The sequence below is a fragment of the Gekko japonicus genome, unplaced genomic scaffold (assembly GCF_001447785.1).
Source record: "Gekko japonicus isolate JY-2015 unplaced genomic scaffold, Gekko_japonicus_V1.1 scaffold3622, whole genome shotgun sequence".
Lineage (NCBI taxonomy): Eukaryota > Metazoa > Chordata > Lepidosauria > Squamata > Gekkonidae > Gekko > Gekko japonicus.
The window spans coordinates 64,655-90,941 of record NW_015159819.1 but is presented as its reverse complement, the minus strand read 5'-3'; the positions used below and the strand labels follow the sequence as shown (position 1 = coordinate 90,941).

General features: G+C 48.9%; 1 protein-coding gene across 1 annotated transcript in view; it reads right to left on the bottom strand.

The window, feature by feature from the left end:
* The window catches only part of TPRG1 (tumor protein p63 regulated 1), a gene marked incomplete at its 5' end in the record, with an annotated part of 68,591 nt that overhangs the window by 8,136 nt on the left and 34,168 nt on the right, over nucleotides 1–26,287 (bottom strand). The window contains one exon of the mRNA XM_015407774.1: nucleotides 11,000–11,153. Coding sequence (XP_015263260.1) covers nucleotides 11,000–11,153 — 154 coding nt within the window. The remainder of the gene's footprint in view (nucleotides 1–10,999; nucleotides 11,154–26,287) is intronic.

Below are 26,287 nucleotides of genomic sequence, written 5' to 3'. Positions count from 1 at the left end.
TCTTGGTGCTTGGGGGGGCCAACAGTGGGAGGGCTTCTAATGTCCTGGCCCCACTGGTGGACCTCCTGATGGCACTGGTATTTCTGGCCACTGTGTGACACAGAGTGTTGGACTAGATGGGCCTTTGGCCTGATCCAACATTGGCGTCTCTTATGTTCTTATGTTCACTGATTCAGGCAGATCACGAGAAGGAAGGGCAGGAAGGGTTGCCTCGGTGCTTAGTGTGGCCTTTTTGTACACGCCCAGGGAAATGCTGATCGCCACTTCGGGATCAGGAAGCAATGTTTCTCCCAGCCAATTTGGCCAGGGATCTTGGAGGTTTTTTTGTCATCTTCTGGATGTGGAATAGGGGTCACTGGTGGTGTGGAGGGGGAGGTATTTGTGAATCTCCTGCCTTGTGCCGGGGGTTGGACTAGATGACCCTGGAGGTCCCTTCCAACTCTAGGATTCTAGGATTCTATGACTTGAGAGCACTTTCTGCCCCCACCACTGTAATGCCATCAAGAATCATAGAAAAGAAAAAGTATTATTAGTGTTTGGCTCAGTTTGTTATATGCTTAAAAGAAGGGGAGTTTGTATTGTAACTAAGCTAATGAAGATCTCCTCTCTTGGGTTTTTAGGTAGTTGTGGGTATCTTTTCTTTATCCTGTATATGCAGTTCCCCTCCCTTTTTTCTTTAAGTAGTGTTTTGTAGTTTGCAAAAATAATTTAAAAATCCCCTCTGGGGGCTTTAAAAAAAGAAAAGAAAAGAATCAGCACTATTTCTCAGCATGCGGTTTCTGAAGGGGAAATTCAAACACTAGAGGAGAGCTGCCAATGAGCTGATATTTGGATACGGTCAGGGAGGCTGGAGGGGTTTTGCCCACATTACTCCCTAGGAAGTGCCAGGGGGTGAGTGATTTCAGTCGTGCAATGCATGCGGACTCTCAGCTGCAAACCTGAATGCTGCTAATGTCAGAAAGACATCAGCTGGTTTGTGGAGAATGGCGGCCATGCGGAGATACTTGATCTCCCACCAGTTCTGGCACGCATCCTGCTCACGGGAAGTAAACATGGGATGTGAAAGTCCAACACACTGTCTGGCTGCATCTGAGTAGCCTGAATGAGGACAGGGGAAAGGGTGACAGAAACCTATGGGCCAGCCGCCTGTCTATTCACCTCCTCAACTTTCTTTAAGACATCTTCAGAGTCTCCTATTTTATTGTATTGAAGATGCTATCATTCCTGTGGTTCATTCTTTCAGCCCGTTTCCTATACTTACAAAGGCCAATGCTATTGCTGGGGATTATTAGGAAGGGAACTGAAAACAAATCAGCCAGTATCATCATGCCCATGTATAAATCGATGGTGTGACCTCATTTGGAGTACTGTGTACCAGGGGCCATTTCCTGCGGGAGCGCACAGGAGTGGCGCTCCGGCAGTAAGGAGCCCAGGGGGCGGGCACATGCAGCAAGCCCCGCCCCCTGCTCCCAGCAGCCTTCAATCGGGCCACAAGAAGCAAGAAGCAGCCAGGTAAGTTGCAGAGCCCCCCTCCCGGCCCGCCTTCAGGTACAAGTTCTCCCTCCTCTGTGAGGGCAGATCTGCACATTCCCCCCCCCCCATAGCTAGCAATCCAAAACAGTCCAGTGGCATCTTTAAGACCAGGTTTTATTCAGGTACAAGCTCTCCCTCCTCTGCTAGGGCAGATCTGCATGTCCCCCCCTCCCATAGCTAGCAATCCAAAAGAGTCCAGTGGAGCCTGAGCGGTGGGTGTTGCCTTCTGACACACTTCCGGTGATGTCAGGGGGTGTGGCATATGCAAATAAGTTATGCTAATGAGCTCCTGCACCTCTTTTTCTACGAAATGACCCCCAATTAGCAAACAAATAAATATCATTGGACAAATAAATATTATCAATTTCTGTTTTTACCACTTTTGTTTTTATTTTTGGCAGTCTCGTTTAATGTTTTAAAAAAGCAGATTTGCATATTTCCCAATAAAAACGTGTGTGTCGTATTTGTTCATGTCTTGCGGCTCTCAAACACCTGAGCCAGTTTGGTGTAGTGGTTAAGTGCGCGGACTCTAATCTGGGAGAACTGGGTTTGATTCCCCCACTCCTCCACTTGCACCTGCTGATGTGACCTTGGGTCTGTCACAAGCTCTGTCAGAGCTGTCCTTGAAAAAGAGCAGTTTGTGACAGAGTTCTCTCAGCCCCACCCACCTCACAGGGTGTGTGTTGCGGGGAGGGGAAGGGAAAGGAGTTCTAAGCCGCTCTGAGACTCCAAGTGAAGGGCGGGGTATAAATCCAATCTCTTCTTCTTCTTCTTCTTCTGACGTTTATTCTGTGTGGCTCTTACGCTAAGCAAGTTTGGCCACACCTGATTTGGGGCCTGGAGGTGAAGCCTTATAGAGAAAAGGCTGCGAGAACGGGGAATGTTCAGCCCGCAGAAGAGAAGGTTGACAGGGGGTTTACTCTTTGTGACTATCTGAAGGACGCCTGTCATTTAGAGGAGGGGAGGGCTCGCCCGCTCTCACCAGCTCTCAGAAGCTAAGCAAGGCTGGCCCTGGCTAGTCTTTGGACGGGAGGCCTCCAAGGAATACCAGGGTCGTGAAGCAGAGGCAGGCAATGGCAAACCACCTCTGAAACGTCTCTTGCCTTGAAAACCCCGCAGGGTCGCCATAAATCAGGTGCGACTGGACAGCAAAGGGGGGCGGAGCTGTTTCAGTTGGTAGTGGAAGAGATGATCCATCATAACGGACTTAAATTATGTTCTTATGTTCTTATACTTCACCCTTTCCCCAAGCCTTTGTTCTCCAGTCTCCTGGAACCGCTTCCCATGCCTCATACTGCTTCACAAAACGACTTCTTCTCTCCATGTGACGTTTCAGCCCCTGGACAAACGGATGACTTTCCTTTCCCTCGTAGAAACTGGACTGCCAACGTTCTGACAGTTTTGTTTCTCCTGGGCTGCTGGAATGTTGCCCAGCCAATCCGCTTCAGAGGCCCGTCTGTAGATACAGATCATAACTGTAAGCGTGGAAAGTGCCCGGCTCCGGCGATGGAAATGCCAAGACGCCTCGCAGGAACCCGGCAAAACGTTGTAGAGAGGCGTGACGTGATGTGTTGGTATCTCGTGAATGGGAAAGTAGATGGACAGGTTCCTGCGTCGGCATCCGCACATGCAAATCTTTGGAGACAGTGGGGGTGTCGAGGCACCGAGGCCAGCCCTGAATGGAAACTGGCTTTGATTTTTGACGAGCTGCGTCAGCCAGCAGGATGTGATGCAGACGCTCCAGAGTGGGTACGGGAAGCGGCAACGTTCGACTGGAGCCGCCTCCCCACACACCCCGAGAAAGAGAAATTTCACAACCAGAATGATTGAAGCCATGCCTACGCGCTGCTTCTGCAACTCATCCCCCCATCCCTTCCTTCCTTCCTTCCTTCCTTCCTTCCTTCCTTCCTTCCTTCCCTTCTCTCCCGTACCCAACTTTCCCTTGACCTTCCCGTATCCCTCATCCTTTAGACCACTGTCTCTTTCGTATCTCTCTCACCGATCACTGCCTTGACGTGGCGAGGGGGCTTGCGTGGTTCGATGAGGCTGCGGGCTATGCCATGGAGGGCCACCCAGGATGGACAGGCCACAGCGGAGAACTCAGACACAATGTGATCCACTCAGGGGTCATTTAGTAGAAAAAGAGGTGCAGGAGCTCATTAGCATAACTTATTTGCATGTGCCACACCTCCTGACATCACCGGAAGTGTGTCAGAAGGCAACACCCACCGCTCAGGCTCCACTGGACTGTTTTGGATTGCTAGCTATTGAGGGGGTGGAGGGAGAGCTTGTACCTGAATAAAACTTGGTCTTAAAGGTGCCACTGGACTGTTTTGGACCGGGAGGGCTGGGGGGGGGGGAGCTCTGCAACTTACCGGGCTGCTTCTTGCTGTGACTGACGGCTGCTGGGAGCAGGGGGTGGGGCTTGTTGCATGTGCCCGCCCCCTGGGCTCTTTACTGCCGGAGCTCCGCTCCTGTGCGCTCCTGCAGGAAATGACCCCTGGATCCACTGGAGAAGGAAATGGCAACCCACTCCAGTACCTTTGCCAAGAAACCCCCATGGACAAAAGGCTAGAAGAAGCAATGGTATTCCCCGTAGTACTGTATGGTTGCAAGAGTTGGACCATAAGGAAGGTTGAGCACCGAAGAATAGATGCTTTTGAATGATAGTGCTGGAGAAGACCCTTGAGAGTCCCTCGGACTGCAAGGAGATTGAATCAGTCAACCCTAAAAGAAACCAGCCCTGACTGTTCCCTGGAAGGCCAGATCCTGAAGCTGAAGCTCAAAGACTTTGGCGACCCAATGAGAAGGGAGCCCTCACTGGAGAAGGCCCTGATGCTGGGAAAGACTGAAGGTCAAAGAAAACGGGGACGGCAAAGGATGAGATGGTTGGACAGTGTCACCGATGCAGCGAACATGAAATTAAGCAAACTCTGGAGGACGGCGGAAGACAGGAGGGCCTGGCGAGATCTGGTCCGTGGGGTCGCGAAGAGTTGGATTTGACTGTGTGACTGAACAACAACTCTTTCGTATACACCCCTGCCTTTGTTGCGCACTGCACCTAGAATGGGTCTTCTAAGACATATATATCAGGGATTTTGAACCTGTGGGCACCTTTGGAATGATAACACCGCATGGGGGGCACAGACACAAAATGGCTGCCCAAAATGGCTCCCACAGGAGGCGGAGCCATCCCCAGAATGGCTGCTACCTTCAATCACACCGTGAAGATCCTTGTGTGGTGGTGGCAGCGGTTGCCAAAGAAACCTGTTAAAAAATCTGGACAGCCCATCTAATCACCAATGGACAATCATAGGCTATGGAACTTGCTGAGACGGAGAAGGAAAAAGATTTTGGGGCCATAGTGGATAGCTTAATGATAGTGTCAACCCCGTGTGCTGCAGCAGTGAAAAGGGCAAACTCTGTGTTAGGGATGATTAGGAAAGGTTAAGGAAAGGTTAAGGCGCTTAGGGCTCTTTAGCTTGGAGAAACGACGACTGAGGGGTGACATGATTGAGGTTTATAAGATTACGCATGGGAAAGAGCAGGTAGAGAAAGAGGTACTTTTCTCCCTTTCTCACAATACAAGAACTCGTGGGCACTCCATGAAATTGCTGAGCGGTCGGGTTAGAACGGATAAAAGGAAGTCCTTTTTCACCCAAAGAGTGATTCACACATGGAATTCACTGCCACAGGAAGTGGTGGCGGCTACAAGCATGGACGGCTTCAAAAGGGAATTAGATAAGCATATGGAGCAGAGGTCCATCAGTGGCTATTAGCCACAAGGTATAGATAGGAACTCTCAGTCTGGGGCAAGGGATGCTCTGTATTCTTGGTGCTTGGGGGGCAACAGTGGGAGGGCTCCTAGTGTCCTGGCCCCACTGGTGGACCTCTTGAGGGCACCTGGTATTTCTGGCCACTGTGTGACACAAGAGTGTTGGACTGGATGGGCCTTTGGCCTGATCCAACATTGGCATCTCTTATGTTCTTATGTTCTTAAAGGGATTGAGAATAAAGTGGCCAATATGGTAATGCCCCAGTAGAGATCTGTGGTGCGGCCTCATTTGGAATACGGTGTACAGTACTGGTCCCCGTCTCTCCAAAAGGGCATTGCAGAGCTAGGAATAGTGCAGAGGAGGGCAACCCAGATGGTGAGGGGGGTTGGAGCACCTTCCCTAGGAGCCAAGCCTGGAGAGTGAGAGACTTTTCAGTTTACAAAAGAGACAACTAAGGGGGGACATGATACAGGTTTGTAAAATCATGCATGGGGTGGATGGAGAGAGTTGCAAATAGAATTCTTTTTTCTCCCTTTCTCACAATACAAGAACTCGTGGGCACTCCATGAAATTGCTGAGCGGTCGGGTTAGAACGGATAAAAGGAAGTCCTTTTTCACCCAAAGAGTGATTCACACATGGAATTCACTGCCACAGGAAGTGGTGGCGGCTACAAGCATGGACGGCTTCAAAAGGGAATTAGATAAGCATATGGAGCAGAGGTCCATCAGTGGCTATTAGCCACAAGGTATAGATAGGAACTCTCAGTCTGGGGCAAGGGATGCTCTGTATTCTTGGTGCTTGGGGGGCAACAGTGGGAGGGCTCCTAGTGTCCTGGCCCCACTGGTGGACCTCTTGAGGGCACCTGGTATTTCTGGCCACTGTGTGACACAAGAGTGTTGGACTGGATGGGCCTTTGGCCTGATCCAACATTGGCATCTCTTATGTTCTTATGTTCTTAAAGGGATTGAGAATAAAGTGGCCAATATGGTAATGCCCCAGTAGAGATCTGTGGTGCGGCCTCATTTGGAATACGGTGTACAGTACTGGTCCCCGTCTCTCCAAAAGGGCATTGCAGAGCTAGGAATAGTGCAGAGGAGGGCAACCCAGATGGTGAGGGGGGTTGGAGCACCTTCCCTAGGAGCCAAGCCTGGAGAGTGAGAGACTTTTCAGTTTACAAAAGAGACAACTAAGGGGGGACATGATACAGGTTTGTAAAATCATGCATGGGGTGGATGGAGAGAGTTGCAAATAGAATTCTCTCCCCCCCCAAAAAAAAAAATACTAAAACTTGAGAGCATCCGATGAAGCTGATGGGCAGTAGGTTCCGGACAGACAAGAGGCCCCTATGCCCTGTTGTCCAGAGGAACTGGTTGGCCACCGTGTGAGACGGGATGCTGGAATAGATGGACCCCTGGTCTGATCCAACAGGGCTCTTCTGAGGTTCTCATGAAGGCCTCAGCCTCTATGCCCTGTTGTCCAGAGGAACTGGTTGGCCACCGTGTGAGACGGGATGCTGGAATAGATGGACCCCTGGTCTGATCCAACAGGGCTCTTCTGAGGTTCTCATGAAGGCCTCAGCCTCTATGCCCTGTTGTCCAGAGGAACTGGTTGGCCACCGTGTGAGACGGGATGCTGGACTAGATGGACCCTCACTGGTCTGACCCAGCAGGGCTCTTCTGATGTTCTTATGAAGGCCTCGGCCTCTCTGCCCTGCTGTTGGCCCTCTAGAGGAACTGGTTGGCCACTGTGTGAGACAGGAGGCTGGACTAGATGGACCCTCACTGGTCTGATCCAACAGGGCTCTTGTGATGTTCTTATGAGAAATTCTGAATGATCCCTGTTGTTTATGCCTCATACGCCTCTTTCCTGGCAGGGGAGACACTTTGATCACTCCAGGTGTGCTGACCCCTGCAATTTCCCCAAATGCAGGAAACTTGACTGCATAATTTGTGGTAGTGGGGGACTGCGTGCGCGCTTTCCCCTAAAAAAGAGAGCCAGTTTGGTGCAGTGGTTAAATGCACGGACTCTAATCTGGGAGGACCGGGTTTGATTCCCCACTCCTCCACTTGCACCTGGCTGGATGACCTTGGGCAAGCCATAGTTCTGACAAGAGCTGTTCTCGAAAAATAGCCGTTTCTGTCAAGAGCTCTCTCAGCCCCACCTCCCTCACAGGGTGTCTGTTGTGTGGAGGGGAGGATTTTGTAAGCTGCTCTGAGACTCCCCTGGGTAGTGAAGGGCAGGGTAGAAATCCAATCTTCTTCTTCCTCCTCCTCCTCCTCCACTTGCACCTGCTGGATGACCTTGGGCAAGCCATAGTTCTGATAAGAGCTCTTCTTGAAAAAGAGCCATTACTCTCAGAGCTCTCTCAGCCCCACCTACCTCACAGGGTGTCTGTTGTGGGGAGGGGAAGGGAAAGGAGTTTCTAAGCCGCTCTGAGACACCTTTGTGAAGTGAAGGGTGGGGTATAAATCCAATCTCTTCTTCTTCTTTTTCTTCCTCCTCCTCCTCCTCCACTTACACCTGCTGGATGACCTTGGACACGCCATAGTTCTGGCACAGCTGTTCTTGAAAAAGAGCAGTTTCTGTCGGAGCTCTCTCAGCGCCACCTACCTCACAGGGTTCTGTTGTGGGGAGGGGAAGGGAAAGGAATTTGTAAGCCACTCTGAGACACCTTTGGGTAGTGAAGGGCGGGGTATAAATTCAATCTCTTCTTCTTCTTCTTCTTCTTCTTCTTCTTCTTCTTCTTCTTCTTCTTCTTCTTCTTCTTCTTCTTCTTCTTCTTCTTCTTCTTTCCTCTCTGAATGAGCTTGTCTGAATTTTGTTTAGTGAGCATTATGAAAAAAAAGAACCCCCCCCCCCCCCCCGACATCCTTTTGTCCAAATGAAAATCAAATGTTTTGGGGTGAGTTGCGGAGAAGAGCATTCTTGGCAAACCCTTGCCACCGAGGCCTGCAGGATTCCTAACAGTTCCCGCCTCACTCAAAAGCAATTTTGTTCTGGTTGAATCGGATGTTTTGTTGAAAGCCACTTGTGCGAGAAACCTCCTCCCGGTGAAGCGTGAGGCACTCCCACACACGCACCTCACACGCCGTCCCCGAGGAAAGACAACACGGCTGCCAAGGGGCCACTCCAAAGCATTCCCGAACGCTCCGATTAAAACCCCTCTGAGGCGATGGCATGTCCCTCGTGAACAAACAATGCCTTCAGCTCTCTTCGCACTGTGAAGCATCTCAAAAGGGGATCAGGTTGCTAACGTTCTAGGAGCGCAGATGGGGAGATAATTCGAGGGAGGTGAAAGTACTGTTTTCGACCCAAACATGTAAGGTTTTGAGTGTGTGGCGGGGAGAGTTCATGTTTCACGACGCAGTTCGAGGGAGGCGCATGCTGCCCACTTCCTGTTTACATTAACGGACAAAGATCCCATTATGAAAGGATTTGGACTGTGTGCAATGATACCTTTGCTGGCATCCACAGTAGCTTTCTTGCCCTTTCCATTTTCCTGTGAATTTCCCCATTTTGCAGTTTCTCGGGAGACACAAGGTATAAATAGGGGCTCTGGGGCAAGTGATGCTCTGTCTTCTTGGTGCTTGGTGGGGGGGTCAACAGTGGGAGGGGGCTTCTAATGTCCTGGCCCCACTGGTGGACCTCCTGAGGGCACCTGGTATTTCTGGCCACTGTGTGACACAGAGTGTTGGGCTGGATGGGCCTTTGGCCTGATCCAACATTGGATCTTATGTTCTTATGTTCTTATGACCCTGTTCCCCCAAGCACATGGGCCTTTTGTGACCCTTGGTTTTACCAGATGGCATTAATCTCAGGTACACGGTGTCACACCATGGTGTCACTTCTGGGTCATGCCAAGTGATGTGACATCATCATCATCATCATCATCATCATCACCAGTCCAACACTCTGTGTCACACAGTGGCCAGAAATACCAGTGCCATCAGGAGGTCCAGCAGTGGGGCCAGGACATTAGAAGCCCTCCCACTGTTGACCCCCCCCCCAAGCACCAAGAAGACAGAGCATCACTTGCCCCAGAGCCCCTAGCTATACCTTGTGGCTAATAGCCACTGATGGACCTCTGCTCCATATGCTTATCTAATTCCCTTTTGAAGCCGTCCATGCTTGTAGCTCCCACCACTTCCTGTGGCAGTGAATTCCATGTGTTAATCACTCTTTGGGTGAAGAAGTACTTCCTTTTATCCGTTCTAACCCGACCGCTCTGCAGTTTCATGGAGTGCCCACGAGTTCTTGTATTGTGAGAAAGGGAGAAAAGTACCTCTTTCTTTACCTGCTCTTTCCCATGCATAATCTTATAAACCTCGATCATGTCACCCCTCAGTCGTCTTTTCTCCAAGCTAAAGAGCCCTAAGCGCTTTAACCTTTCCTCATAGGGAAAGTGTTCCAACCCTTTTATCATTCGAGTTGCCCTTTTCTGCACTTTTTCCAAAGCTATAATATCCTTTTTAAGGTGTGGTGACCAGAACTGCACACAGTATTCCAAATGAGGTCTCACCATTGATTTATATAGGGGCATTATGATTTTGGCTGATCTGTTTTCAATACCCTTCCTAATAATCCCCAGCATAGCATTGGCCTTCTTTATTGCAGTCGCACACTGTCTTGACATTTTCAGTGAGTTATCTACTACAACTCCAAGATCTCTCTCTTGATCAGTCTCTGCCAGTTCAGACCCCATCAATGTGGATTTATATTTAGGATTTTTGGCTCCAATGTGCATCACCTTGCACTTGGCCACATTGAACCCCATTTGCCATGTTGACGCCCTTAGTTGACGCTCAAGGCAGCGTTCAATAATAATTTACAATAAAACAGATAAAATTCAACAATAAAATATAAAATGCAGATTAAATACAAGCAATGCAGTGCAGATGGTGATCGTTGTAGTTGGCCCCGTATGACTATCCCAAAGAAAGTGCCAGTAATAGATGTTCAGTAGCTTGTTCAGTGGCAGCTCCTAGTCGAAAGCCTGGTGGAAGAGCTCCGTCTTGCAGGCCGTGCAGAACTGTAAAAGGTCCCGCAGGGCCCTGATGTCTTCCGGGAGCTCGTTCCACCAGTGTGGAGCCGCCACTGAGAAGGCCCTAGATCTGGTGACGGCCAATCTGGCGTCTTTCAGACAAGGGAGAGTCAGGCGATTTTGCAACTCTGACCTCAGTGCTATCTGGGGAATATGTGGGGAGAGGAGGTCCCTCAGGTAGGCAGGCCCCTGACCATATAGGGATTTAAAGGTCAAAAACAGCACCTTGAAGCGAATCCGGTATGCTATACCAGGGATGCCAATTGTGAGCAGTGTTTTCTCTAAGCTGAGTTAGTGTGAGCTAGCTCATAGTTTTTTAGCTTCCAGCTCAGACTTTTTTGTCTGCGCCCAGGAAGGAGGGCTCCAGAGAGAACTGATGGCTTTAGAGCAAACTGATTTACGCAGTAGCCAAATTGCTCACTCACAACTTTCATGCCGGTCGCTCACAAAGTAGAATTTCTGCTCACAGGACTCCAGAGCTTAGAGGGAACATTGATTGAGAGCCCTTCTTCTTGCGGCCCCCATTTCTCCATCACCTCCCACCCAGATGAACAACGGTGGTCAGAGGCGTCAGGGGGAAGGGGGTCCCCCACCACCAATGGGCACGTGGCTCCCTTGGCTGCAGCCCATGTGAGTCAGCTTTCTCACCTCGCAGATGTCATTAAACCTCTGGCTGCTGCTCTTCACCGGATGCTCCATGAACGTGGCATAAGGCACTTCGGTGGAAAACGGGTTCCAGCGGGACAGAAAATCAGGTTCTTGCTGTTTACCCCAGTAGATTCTCAGACCTTCTCCTTCTCTCCTAGAAACACAGAGCACTTCATAAATTCAGCTGTCATTCTGGGAAATCCCCAGGCTCAACCTGGCGGTTAAAACAATAATGAAAACAACCGTGATGTTATATTACGAAAATATATTTAGACTACTATTCTGTAGTGAATTGTATTTCTTCATCAGGTTGGAAAAAATATATGCATACACACAACGGGAATTGCATACAATACCGTTTCACCTAACAGCTTTTTATAAGTGTGCTGCGTGAATACCATTAGTTTACACGTCAACCAGGGCTCTAGTCGGGGGGGAGCTCTCAGGTACGGAGCTCCGGAAGAGAACCTCTAGGGGGCGGGGCGGTCACGTGGTGAAGCCCCGCCCCTTCTTTACCCCGCCCCCTGCTTCGATCCTCATTCCGTTTGGGAATGAGGATGAAGCAGGAGGGTAAGTAGACGGGCCTTCTGACACACTTCCGGTGATGTCAGGGGGTGTGGCCTTCTGTCACTTCCGGTGATGTCAGGGGGCGTGGCATATGCAAATAAGTTATGCTAATGAGTTATGCTAATGAGCTCCGGCAGCTCTTTTTCTACAACAAGACCCCTGACGTCAACAATTCTAATCCATGAATTAACACAACATTCGTCCCACTTCAGTGAAACAGATTCTAGGACCCTGAATGATGGTGATGATGGTGATGGTGACGATGAAGAAGAAGAAGAAGAAGAGGAATACAAAAAAGAAGAGTTGGAAGAAGAAGAAGAACAAGCAGCAGAAGAGTTGGATTTATACCCTGCCCTTCACCTGGAGTCTCAGAGCAGCTTACAATCTCCTTTCCCTTCCTCTCCCCACAACAGACACCCTGTGATGTAGGTGGGGATGAGAGAGCTCTTCCGAGGACTTCTCATGAGAGAACAGCTCTAAGAGAACTTGTGACTGACCCAAGGTCACACCAGCAGCCGCAGGTGGAGGAGTGGGGAATCAAATCCGGTTCTCCCAGATCAGAGGCCGCGCTCCTAACCCCTACACCAGACTGGCTCTCTGATACCCTGTACAGTGCAACGCACCCGGATAGTTCTATATAAACAAAGCAGCCATTTCAGGAAGGGTGTGGCGAGCCTTCTGTCTGTCGTTCAAGGTGGAAGACAAAGTGAGTCTCGACCACCTTGGATATGAGTGGGAACATGTGCGCCTTCCCACCCCAGTTTCCTGTGTCCCTGTCCTGCCACCTCTGGACACCTCCGCTAAGTGGAGGGGCAGGGAGGTTAGCGTCACCCCGCCCTCTCACCGAGGACTTCATCAAGGCCCAGAAGGACCATTCAGGGCATTTCTCGTCATGGGGACTTTGCAACAGAAAAATGTGCATCCTCCCTCTGCTGACCTGACCCAGATGAGATAATAACAATTGATTGGCACAGTAATCTCACAGTAAAGTCTAAAGTTAAAGTTAATGAGATAATACGAACAAGAAAAACTGTGAAAAAGTAACGCATTACAATCATCTTAGCCCATGGCAGGTTCTACTATACATTACAGCCAATGTTCCCTCTAAGCTGTGGAGTCTTGTGAGCAAAAATTCTACTTTGTGAGCGACCGGCATAAAAGTTGTGAGTGAGCGATTTGGCTGCTGCATAAATCAGTTCTCTCTGGAGCCCTCCTTCCTGGGCGCAGACAAAAAAGTGTGAGCCGGAAGCTAAAAAACTATGAGCTAGCTCACACTAACTCAGCTTAGAGGGAACACTGATTACAGCTGTTATGATTACTGAAAATCTTCTTTGATAATTGTGAGACGTCACCAGAGGATATGAACTATTGAGAGACAGCTTTTGTCCCACGTTTTTGTTCAGAAGAGGATCTTCCTTCGAAACGGCAAGACATTCCGGAGATCACCGTAAATAGATATTTTTCTATGATTATGTATATTATTTTTTTTCACTTTTCTATGATTCTTTAAAGACATACATTAAGCGTCACTTTCTCACAGTTTTTCTTGTTCTCCGTACTGACCCAGATGAAACCAGCACCATCTTGAGAGGAGAAGGTTGTGAAGTTAGCGTGACTTGGACAGAATGAGCACACGGAGCTGCCTTCTACTGAATCAGGCCCTTGGTCCCTCAAGGTCAGTATTGTCTGCGCAGACCGGCAGCCGCTCTCCAGGGTCTCAGGCAGAGAAAGGTCTTCCACGTGACCTACTACCGGATCCTGTCAACTGGAGATGCTGAGGATTGAATCTGGGACCTTCTGCACTCCAAGCGGATGTTCCACCCCTGAGCCATGGCCCCTCGCCAAACACACACAAACAAACACGAAGCTGCCTTCTACTGAATCAGGCCCTTGGTCCCTCAAGGTCAGTATTGTCTGCGCAGACCGGCAGCAGCTCTCCAGGGTCTCAGTCAGAGAAAGGTCTTCCGCGTGACCTACTACCTGATCCTATCAACTGGAGATGCTGAGGATTGAATCTGGGACCTTCTGCACTCCAAGCGGATGTTCCACCCCTGAGCCATGGCCCCTCGCCAAACACACACAAACAAACACGAAGCTGCCTTCTACTGAATCAGACCCTTGGTCCATTCAGGTCAGTATTGTCAAAGCAGACCAGCAGCTGCTCTCCCGGGTCACAGGCAGACGAGATCTTTCACATTTTGAATTGGAGATGCCGGGGACTGAACCTGGGACCTTCTGCACGCAGAGCGGATGCTCTACCACTAAGCCATGGACCCTCCACTACCAAAAATATGATTTTAGGTTAAGGATATTTTGTAGAATCCTAGAATCATAGAGTTGGAAGGGACCTCCAGGGTCATCTAGTCCAACCCCCTACACAATGCAGGAAATTCACAAATACCTCCCCCCACACCCCCAGTGACCCCTGTTCCATGCCCAGAAGATGACAAAAAAGTATTTGAAGATGGTCATCATATCACCTCTCAGTTGTCTCCAGTGCTCCCTCTAAGCTGTGGAGTCCTGTGAGCAAAATTGTGAGCTAGTGGCATTAAAACTGTGAGAGAGTGACTTGGCTACTGCATATATTAGTCTGCTCTGGAGCCATCCTTCCTGAGCTAAGACCAAAATGTGTGAGTCGGAGGCTTAAAAGAACTGTGAGCTAGCTCACACTAAGGAGCTGCAGTGGCTCAAGTGGTTAAGACGCTGAACTGCAGGCTGTGGAAGGTCAGTAGTTCAGCAGTTCGAGACCCGAGTGTGCCGCATGACAGAGTGAGCTCCCGTCTCTAGTCCCAGCTCCTGCCAACCTAGCAGTTCGAAAGCAAGAAATTGCAAGTAGATAAATAGGTACCACTTTGGTGGGAAGGTAACAGCGTTCCGTGCGCCTTGGTGTTTAGTCATGCCGGCCCCATGACCACGGAAACATCTTCAGACAGCGCTGGCTCTTTGGCTTTGAAACGGAAATGAGCACTGCAACCTTAGAGTCGGACTCGACTGACTTTCGAGCAAGGGAACCTTTACCTTTTTAGCTCACACTAACTCAGCTTAGAGGGAACACTGGTCGTCTCCTCTCCAGGCTAAACCTACCCAGCTCCTTCAACCTTCCCTTATAGGACCTGGTCTCCAGACCTCTCACCATCTTCGTTGCACTCCTCTGGACACGTTCCCGAGAACATATAGGTTTATGAGAACACATAGGTTTTGAATTAATTATTGGTTAGAAATGCGGCGTGTTGTCTGTTAATATTTTTTTTTAATCTGTGTTAGCAGGAACATTTTTTAAAAAAGCATTTGTGGCTGCTTTCCTTTTTTTTTTTTTACAAAAGCAAAACACCTGAAGTCTTTAAAAACCGAGAGGGGTGATTAGATGTAAAAAAAATTATAACGCTCAGGTTTCCCATTTGAGAGGCAAAGACCATTGCCGAAAGCCTCCCAAACACATCCGCGGCGGGTGCCAAAACTCTGGGGTGGATTTGTATTGTCTGCGAAAGCTAAATAAATCCTCTTTCTCTTCCTCCCCTTCCCTCTGTGCAAAGACCACAAAGACACAGCCCCGTTGCGGGTTCCAAATTCTGAGAGGGAAACAGCCAGGGCTGAGCGGTCACCAATGTTCCCGGCGTTGGATTCTCCATTCAGAGAGTGCACCTGGCCCCGAAGGGAGAGGAACACGAAGGCCAGACTTCTCCTCCTGCTCTTTCGATGGCCCCCTCACGCATTCGAGCTTCGGCTCCCTCACATCTTTCACGTAACAATGGAGCGGCTGCATGTACCATGGCGGCACCTTTTTCTTTTGGAGGAAACAGCAGGGAACACTCAAGGACACGGGAAAGCTGGTGGGCAAGCCCTCTCCTCCTGGGGCGGAGGGAGTTAGGTTTCATGCACCCCTCAGAGACGTTCACCGCCTTCATCTCTTTACTTCCTCCTGCCAAAGGGACTGTGGCTTCCATGCACGCACCTCAAGATCAAAGATGGAAGGGAAGTAGGGGTGCCAACTCAAGGTTGGGAAATCCCTGGAGGTTTCGGGAGCAGAGCCCGTGTAGGGCAGGGTTTGGGGAGGGGAAGGGAGGGGAGGGGGCTCCACAGGGTACGATGCAACTCGAATGATAAAAGGGCAACTCGAATGATAAAAGGGTTGGAACACTTTCCCTATGAGGAAAGGTTAAAGCGCTTGGGGCTCCTTCGCTTGGAGAAACGACGACTGAGGGGTGACATGATTGAGGTTTATAAGATTATGCACGGGAAAGAGCAGGTAGAGAAAGAGGTACTTTTCTCCCTTTCTCACAATACAAGAACTCGTGGGCACTCCATGAAACTGCAGAGCGGTCGGGTTAGAATGGATAAAAGGAAGTCCTTCTTCACCCAAAGAGTGATTAACCCATGGAATTCACTGCCACAGGAAGTGGTGGCGGCTACAAGCATGGACGGCTTCAAAAGGGAATTAGATAAGCATGTGGAGCAGAGGTCCATCAGTGGCTATTAGCCACAAAGTATAGATAGGGACTCTGGGGCAAGGGATGCTCTGTATTCTTGGTGCTTGGGGGGGGGGGTCAACAGTGGGAGGGCTTCTAGTGTCCTGGCCCCACTGGTGGACCTCCTGATGGCACTGGTATTTCTGGCCACTGTGTGACACAGAGTGGTGGACTGGATGGGCCTTTGGCCTGATCCAACATTGGCGTCTCTTATGTTCTTATGCCATAGAGTCCACCCTCCAAAGCAGCCATTTCCCCCCAGGAAGACAGATCAAGATGGGTCCCCATGTTAGTCTGTCTGTGGCAGAAGAAAAGAGCAAGGGCGGAATCTGCATTTGCCTTTCCCAACAGTGTCCCAGCCTTTTGACTCCGTCTCCAAAAAAGCTGTCTGCATTTGGTGTTGTTTTCACACCTCAGGAGTGCTAGCATACTTTTGCATGTCTGCATATGTTTATCGCCCTCTCGTGGCGGCTCCACTGTCATCACTCCTCCGCACTGCTTTAAAAGAATCTTCTCCAAACAACATTCAAAGAAGCATAGAGAAAGACGGCGTCACAGCAGCATGAAAATGATTTAAAAATGCAAATGCAGATTCGGCCCAAGAGTCCAGAAGCACCTTCAAGACTGTCTATAACAAGGGTGTCAAACATGCGGCCCGGAGGCCGGTTCAGCCCCCCCCCCCTTGGAGGGCTTCTCTCAGGCCCGCAGTGGAACTGGCTGTCTTCTGCTTCTTCTTCCGGTTCTGCTGCTGCTGCGTCATTGTAGCTTTGCAGCTTACAGATACACACACAGCATACTCAAGACTGCAGCAGCACAGACATTTTGATGCAGTCATTCAGAGCAAGAGGTGTCAGTTATCAGACACTGCTAAATAAACAAAATATTGTGTTTGTGTCCTTTATAAAGTTTATACCTCCGCTCCCTGGTGTTACATTTTATGACACACGTGGCCCGGCCCAACAAGGTCTCATTTATGTCAGATCCGGCCCTCGTAATGAAGTAGGCATTTATTATTCCTTGCCCATATAAGGGGATGGTTGCTGTTCATGTTCCAGTCATAAGGGGGCAGAAGTGAGCTTGTTTGGTTTGGGCGGGAAAAGTAAGCCTAGTCAATGGAAAATTCCACTCTGGTGATGTAAATGATGACGTGTAACCTTGTTGCAGTATAAAAGCCTGGAGCCTGCATTGCTCTGGGTTCAGTCTGTTTAAAGCGTGCTTCGCTGACTGAACCGGCGCCAATAAAGTTCTTCTCCTTCTGTTGATCTGGTGGTCTGTGCTTGGGCTTAGGCCCCTTTCTCCGTGCTACATTTCTGGTTCCCTGACCGGGAAAGGGGGGAGCACCCAACCAAGGCCGGGTTGTTGGGGCCCTCCTGAGCCACGATTTTGAAGAGAACCGCACTGACTGAGGACTGTTTGGCGGCAAAGGCGCCATTTTCGATTTCGAAAAGCCGATCATTCACTCCTCTCCAGGGCTGGTTCTCACCAAAGTCGCTTGCTCAGTGAACTCAGCCAGGAGGAGAACATCAGGGGAAGACTCCGGAGTCCAGTCTGGTCAGAGTCAGGTCAGTATTAATCGGTATCGGTCCCCTTCAGTTGAAGGGAAGAGGAAGCCTGATCACCTTCCTATCGGGTCAGTTTCTGTCAGGCAGGCTAGGAAAGCCTTGGCTTTCCTATGATCAGGGTGGGATCTGTGTTGAAGTGAATGCATGGTGTGTGAGTGTGAAAAGGCGGACTCCCGTAATAGGAGAAAGTCAAATTGAATTGTGGTCACCTCAAGCTCGCATTTCTCAGTCGAGAGATCGCATCTGAGTCGGGTACAGGTGGAAGCATTTGTGGTTAAGGTCTCCCTTTTATGTGTCTAGGAGCAGTGGACCCCTTACCACTCTCCCTGTTTACCCCACCCTCTGTATACCCAGCTGTCTGTCTTTTGTCTGTTCAAAATGGGAGGGAGTCAGGCAAAGCCCAAAACCCCTCTTCAGTTTATGCTCAAGCACTTTGAAGAAATTTTTGGCACAGCCACTCATGGCGTAGTTTTAAATCCAGTCTGTCTGCAGACATTTTGTGAGGTAAACTGGCCTGCGTTTACAGTGGGATGGCCACCAGAGGGCTCCATGGATCTCTCTCTGCTACACAGAGTCTATCTGGCAGCTACGGATCCCCAAGAGGACCATTCCGATCAGCAGCTCCATTATGTCTACTGCTGGTATGAATATGTGAGGAAAAATCCTTCCAAGGCCAAGCGATTTAAAACCCGACAGGGCTCTGCCCCAGCAGCCAACCAGCCTATAGTTTGCCCAACACCAGGAACTATGCCAGCAATTTGTCCAACCCTGAATACCCCAGAAAGCAGGCCCCAAGGCCCCCAAGTGACTTGCCCGCCACCGGAGGATGATTGGCCCCCACCATACTCTGCTGGGCCATTGCCACCGCCTCCTCTTCCAACTCCGCCCCCAGAAGCAAGAGTGACTAGATCACAGACTGCGCAGGCCCGTGCCGCCCAAGAACTTGCAGCCCAGGAGCAGCTTCAGGAACTGCAAATCAGTGAAGCGCTTAGCCCTTCAGTGCCAGTCTCCACCATTTATCCATCCTTAGTGGACTGTTTGGCTACTGCCTCTGCTCCTGAACCTGAGACCCCTGTCACTCCCATACCTAAGACAGTCCTTAAGAAAAATCCGACAACAGGGACCTGGAGCCCCGCCACTCATTGGAGTCCTACATCAGGACTCAGTGAAATGAACCCTTTTAAAGTGCCTGTAGGCAAATCTCAGGAAACTGGCAATTTAGCAACAGTCTGCCCTCTCCGTCAAGTTCCAGCAGGAGCGGATGGGATTATGAGATGGGTCTATTCTCCTTTCAGTACTGTCGATCTCTGTAATTGGAGAACACAGACGACCCCATATAGTGAAGACCCCCGACCCATGACAGATCTGTTTACAACAATTATGGCTACACATGCCCCTACCTGGCGAGATTGTAGCCAGTTACTTACTGCTTTATTAACTTCAGAAGAGAAGCGGAAAGTCATGGCAGCTGCTAAGAAAACTGTTGAAAACAGAGTCCCTGCTGACCAACAGCCTAATGCAGCTGACTGGGTTCGTGCCCGCTTCCCAGATATAGACCCAAATTGGGACCCCAATGTAGATGCAGATAGAGGAAGATCAGAGGAATACCGAACTGCCATCCTCTTAGGTCTCCAGGAAGCAGGAAAGAAGCCCATGAATATGGCTAAATTGAGGGAGGTCATTCAAGAGCCAACTGAGCCACCCTATACCTTCCTTGAAAGACTGTACAAGGCTTACCGCCTCTACACTCCTTTTGACCCAGAGGAAGAAGCAAACCGTACAATGGTGAATGCATCTTTTGTTAGCCAGGCTGCACCTGACATTAGACGCAAATTACAGAAGTTAGAAGGGTTCCAAGGGATGAACGTGTCCCAATTAATTGAGGTGGCCCAGAAGGTTTTTGTGAATAGAGATAAAGAAGAGAAGAAAGAAGAAGAAGCTAAGCATAGACGAAAGGCAGCAATTTTAGCAGCAGTGATCCAAGGCCATGAGTATGACCGCCCGTCCCCAACATCCAACCTTGAGCCCCGTGGTCCTAGAACCCTAGGCCGGGACCAATGTGCATACTGTAGAGCGGATGGCCACTGGAAAAACGAATGTCCGAACCGCCAGTCCAGACTCCGGGGGAGGGGAGGATCTAGAGGCCAAGGAAGAGGACAGAGCTTTAACCACCTTCCAAGAGGGCAAGTTAATGAAAGCCGGTACAGCCGCACCTACCCTGCAGGGAAGTCGGAAGATGGCTTTGTTGGTATGGCCGGAATGAACTATGATGATTAGGGGCGACCGGGCTCTGTCAATTGTGGCCCTCGGGAGCCCTTGGTCCGCTTAAATATTGAAGGAAATCCTGTTGATTTCATGTTAGACACGGGGGCTGAAGTATCCATTGTAACGACACCCATTGCTCCGCCCACTAAAGATAGCCTAACAGTTGTAGGCATGGCAGGGAAGAAACTTGCTCTCCCATACCTCCAATCAAGAACCTGTTCTCTAGGAGGTCACCGGGTCACCCACCGTTTTCTCTTAAATCCCAGCTGTCCGATTAATTTGCTTGGGAGAGATCTTTTATCTAAAATGCGTGCCTCCATAACCTTTGATACTCCGGATGGCTCAGCACTTCTGTCCTTACCTCCAGAGACTCAAACTTCACTAGTGTGTTGTAATTTAGAGGTTGATGCTACAGAAGAGTGGCGACTTCCTGAGGTCCTAATGGGATGTGGATTTAGAAGACACCCTGATGGTGACCCTGAAGAAGTCCAGTATCAGACTGATAAAGATGCTTTTTATGACAAGGAAAAGGTGCAGGATAAATTGTACTACCGAAATGAAGTGCCAACTGTATGGGCAGAAGATAATCCCCCAGGCTTTGCTAAACACCAACCTCCTGTAGTTGTGGTCCTTAAACCTACTGCCAATCCAGTGAGAGAGCGTCAATACCCTATTCGTGAAGATGCCCGAAGAGTGTTAACCAAACACTTTCAGAGACTCCTGAAAGATGGCATCCTGATCCCCTGTGAATCTGCCTGGAATACTCCGATCCTTCCAGTACCTAAGCCTTCTCCAGACCCCAAGAATCCTGATTACCGCCCAGTCCAAGACCTGAGGGCAGTGAATACTCAAGTAGAAGCTATCCACCCTGTAGTGCCAAATCCCTATACAATCCTGACTCTGATTCCATCCACGGCTGCATGGTTTACTGTCTTGGATTTGAAAGATGCGTTCTTCAGTATTGGACTTCACCACCAGTCCAGAGACATCTTTGCCTTCGAATGGAGAGCCCCTGGAGCCTCCAGCCCATGTCAGTACACTTGGACTCGTTTGCCCCAAGGCTACAAAAATTCTCCTTCATTGTTTGGACAGGCCCTCGGTAAAGACTTAGAGAACTTTGACACCCAAGAAGGGGTCCTTACCTTAATCCAATATGTGGATGACTTGTTACTTTGTGCCCCTGACCCTCATCGATGTTCCCAGGGCACCCTTAACCTTCTCCGTCTCCTTGATGCCTGTGGCTATAAAGTCTCATTCAAGAAGGCCCAGATCTGCTTAACTCGAGTCCAGTTCCTAGGATTTGAAATCTCTAAGAATCAACGGTCTCTCAGTAATGCAAGGAAAGAAACTGTGTGCCAGATACCTCTACCCCAGAGTCGCAAAGAGCTACGAGGCTTCTTAGGTGCAGCTAGCTACTGTCGGTTATGGATTCCCTCCTTTGCTCTTTTGGCCAAACCCTTATATGAAGCTACCAAAGGGGGGACACAGGAACCTTTTGTCTGGGGCCCAGATCAAGATGTTGCCTTTAGGACCCTGAAACAACGGCTCATTGAGGCTCCTGCCTTAGGACTGCCAGATCCAGAAAAACCTTTTTCCCTTTGCGTAGATGAGAAGCAAAGTGTTGCTTTAGGTGTCCTTCTCCAGAAACTTGGGACTCACAATCGGCCTGTGGCCTACCTTAGCCAAAACCTGGATGCTGTAGAAGCCGGTCTGCCCCCTTGCTTACGTGCTGTTGCTGCCTGCTGTAGACTTATTGAAGCAGCAAACAAATTCACCTGGGGAGCCCCACTCACAGTGTTTGTATCACACGGAGTTAAGACCATTTTAGAAGCTCGTGGTCACAAATATCTGACAGTTTCACGTATGGCCAGGTACCAAGCAGTTCTCCTCGAGAACCCAGGTGTATCTCTAGCTCCTGTCATCAACATAAATCCAGCCACCTTGTTGCCAGTACCATGTGAAGATGTTGAGCATGATTGCCTAGTAACCACTGACCAGCTGTTTGCATCTCGTCTTGACCTTCGTGACCAACCCCTTCAGCAGCCAGACTTAATATTGTACTGTGATGGTAGCAGTTTCATCAACCCTCAAGGACGTCGCAAAGCAGGCTATGCTGTTGTAGATGACCATCAGGTGATACAAGCAGAATCTCTACCCGTTGGAACATCTGCTCAACTAGCAGAAATAATAGCCCTGACAGTTGCCCTACATCTAAGCAAGAATGCAGCTGCAAATATATTCACCGATTCAATGTTTGCTTTCAAGGCAGCCCATGCACATGGAATGCTGTGGCAACACCGAGGATTTATTACAGCCGCTGGAAAGGATATCAAATATGGGCCAAATCTTCGTCTTCTGCTAGAAGCCATCAATCTGCCAACTAAGATTGCAATAATCCACTGTCGAGGACATCAACGGAAGTCTGACCCAATTGCAGAAGGAAATGGTCGTGCTGATAAAGCAGCTAAGGAAGCAGCAGAAGGAAAACTTTGTCTCCGCACTCTAGTTCCTAGTCCGTCAGTCTTAGCCTGTCCTGTCTTCCCCACTCCAGTCTCAGCTTGGACGCCTCGTTACACCAAACATGAAGACTACCTCTGTGACCAGCAATCAGCAAAAAAGAATGAGGAAGGTTGGTGGATCTTGCCAACAGGAAAAATTTGGATTCCAGCCTCCTTAGGCTATGAAATAATGAAAGCCCTTCATGCTAATACCCATTATGGATCTTCCAGTCTTGTTAAAGCCTTAGACCGCTGGGCTCATCTGGAACGGAAGACAGCATTAGCAGACCTCGTGTGCCGTCAGTGTGTTACCTGTGCCCGAAACAATCCTAGAGAAGGTCCCCGACGACCTCCAGGAATCAATACCCCAGGACCAGCCCCAATGACTTCGCTTGTTGTTGATTTCACCGAGATGCCAAAAGTTGGTCGTCATCACTACCTGTTGGTGTTTGTCTGTACGCATACTGGATGGATAGAAGCGTTTCCAACTGCCACTGAAAAGGCCTCAGAAGTTGCCCGAGCCATGTTAAGGGATCTAATTCCAAGATTCGGATTACCTACCTGGGTTTCCTCTGATAATGGACCAGCCTTCATCTCTGAATTAACTCAGCAAGTTGCCAAAGCCTTAGGAATCATCTGGAAATTACACTGTGCCTATCGTCCCCAGAGTTCAGGAGCAGTAGAACGAGCTAATAGAACTCTTAAAGCCTCCTTGCGGAAGTTCACCCAAGAGACTGAACAGCCATGGCCTAAGATTCTACCTCTAGTGTTATTCCGACTGCACTGCCTCCCTTCCAAACGAACTTCAGTTTCTCCTTATGAGGCAATGTTTGGCCGTCCTCCCCCACTGACCATGGGAGTTCATACCGATGCTTATGGGTTTCATCAGTTAATCACCTCAGCAGAATTACAAGCCCTTGGACGACAAGTTGAGAAACTCCAAAGACATTACTCTGCCTGTCTCCCAGTTCCCTTGTTTGATTCTGTGTGTCATGTCAGTCCTGGAGATTCAGTATGGGTTAAAAATTGGAGACCAGAGCCCTTAGGGCCAAGGTGGGAGGGACCTTTCACTGTTTTACTCAGTTCCCCTACAGCTGTGAAGGTCGTTGAGAGGAAACCCTGGATCCACTGGACGAATTTGAAGCTTGCCCATACTAGATGGACTGCTGAGCCAGGATCTAATCCTACTACTGTGAAGCTTAGACGTGTCGTGCCCAGTAATCCAGCAAGCTCTGCTTCTCTTGGGCCCACGCCCCAAGAGGACACAGCTGAAGATTGACTCCAGAACCCCTGCTGAGACCTACCGGAAACGGTCTCCCTGCGCACGGGTGAAAAATCAGACCTTCGTTGGAGCATCAGGCCCTGCTCTAGTCACACCGGAAGCTGACTAGTCGACGCACAGGCCCAAGATGTGGATGCTTCTGTTAAATTGTGTTTTTGTACCTTCTATGATCTGCATCCCAGTTATGGGGTTTCCTGCTTGTACCTCTTGCATTACTTCCACTTTTCGTGAAGGTCAAGTCTCACAAACCCTCATTTATCATTCTGACTTTGATTGTATTTCGTCTGTAGTTACCCAATGTTCTCATGAGGGCATAAGTTACAGTGTTTGTGTAAATCAAGGGAAATTTATGTGCTTTCGACCCCAGTCCAATGTGACTCGGGCCCGTATTAATGTTTATGCTTATATTAGTGGATGGTACACAAGTCCTGATACTTTCACCTCTTCCCTTTTAGCGTCCAATGTCACTTCCCAGTCTAGTCAAAGTATGCAAGTCTGTTTTGACATATGTCATGCCATCTCTCGAAGTCGAAAGTATAGTGCAGGGGAAATTAGACAAACGTGTGGAGGGCTAGCTAAAGAGCAGAGCTATGCCAAAGAAGGGAAAATGTTTCTGTCATCAACTTATGAACTTGAAGCACAAGTCTGGTATGTCTCTAATGATGGTAATATCTCAGATGGACCTCAAGGTGGAATAGTGGGAGGAGGGAAAGCCCACCCGTACTTTAAGTTATCCCAGGGAACTAGTCTAACCCCTTGCAGCCATAACCACTGCACTCCCTTGTGCTTACATTTCCGAGCATCCGAGAACCAGGGAAGAAAGAAACTGATGTATGGGGTTGGCATAGATATTGGTGGTCGAAAAAGTCCATACGGACGCATTGTCATAGAAACTATTAGTTCAAAAATCCAAAGCACTGAAATGAAGATTCACACAACCTTTTGGTCAGAAATGGGGAAAGTAATAGAAATCCCCCCAGTGACCAAGAATCTATTTATCGATCTTGCTGAAAGAATTGCAGGAGAACTATCAGTTAAGAATTGTTATGTCTGTGGAGGTACCAATATGGGAGAACAATGGCCCTGGGAGGCCAAAGAGGTAGAACTTAATAATATCTCCCATGCTTTCAACCTTTCCTGGAATAATATCCACCGCCCCAGTAGATGGATCCTGAAAAATCCCTTAGTTGGTCATACTTGTTTTATACGACAGGGAGCTCCTTTTAACATTTCAGTGGGAGCCCTAGATTGTGAAGAAGGATGGTTCTGTAATGGCACCCAGCCTAAAGCCTATATTAATTTTGCTAATCCGAATGTCACCCAAGCCCCACCTTATGTTAATATGAGTCGTTTACAAGTCCTATGGGACAACCCCTGTAGCACTTCTAAAGAATGGAGAGCTCCAGACTCCTTATACTGGATATGTGGTTCAGCTGCCTATGCAACCCTGCCCCTTACATGGAATGGTGCTTGTATATTAGGTACTATAAAACCTAGCTTTTTCCTCCTACCCCTCACTGTCGGAGAAAGGTTAGGAGTCCCAGTATATGATGAGTTAGGACGCTCAAAGCGAGAAATACGGGGATTAGCTGTAGGTAACTGGAAAGATGATGAATGGCCTCCAGAACGTATTATTCAAGTATATGGTCCAGCTACCTGGGCAGCTGATGGTACATATGGTTATAGAACCCCCATTTATATGCTAAATCGAATAATTAGACTACAAGCGGTTTTAGAAATCATAACTAATGAAACTTCCCTGGCTCTGTCTGTATTAGCCGAAACCAACACACAACTTCGCACTGCTGTTTACCAGAACCGACTTGCCTTAGATTTCTTATTAGCAACTGAAGGAGGAGTTTGTGGAAAGTTTAACCTTTCAAATTGTTGTTTACAGATTGATGACAATGGTAAAGCTATTGAACAGATTACAGAACATATGCGTAATTTAGCCCATGTCCCAGTCCAAACCTGGACAGGAATAGATACTGAAGATTGGTTCGGAAACATACTTGGAGATTGGAAACGTATATTGTTCTTAATAGCTTTAGCCTTTGGTGGTTTGTTACTTCTCCCTTGTTTGATACCTTTGGTTAAGAATGTAGCTACCAAAACAGTTAATGCAATGTTAGCTCACAATGATACTGTTAAACTTTTATATTTGGTTACTGCTAAAAGGAACAGGTTGAACACTAATGCATAAATTCTTCCACAGGTTAAAGAAGAAAAGTACTGTTAGTTACTGTATACTCTCCAGGCAAGGAATAAATGCTATGCCATGTTATTGGTCGGTCTCTCTCTCTGTCCCAGAGAAAGGACCGAAAGGGGGGAATGAAGTAGGCATTTATTATTCCTTGCCCATATAAGGGGATAGTTGCTGTTCATGTTCCAGTCATAAGGGGGCAGAAGTGAGCTTGTTTGGTTTGGGCGGGAAAAGTAAGCCTAGTCAATGGAAAATTCCACTCTGGTGATGTAAATGATGACGTGTAACCTTGTTGCAGTATAAAAGCCTGGAGCCTGCATTGCTCTGGGTTCAGTCTGTTTAAAGCGTGCTTCGCTGACTGAACCGGCGCGAATAAAGTTCTTCTCCTTCTGTTGATCTGGTGGTCTGTGCTTGGGCTTAGGCCCCTTTCTCCGTGCTACAGTAA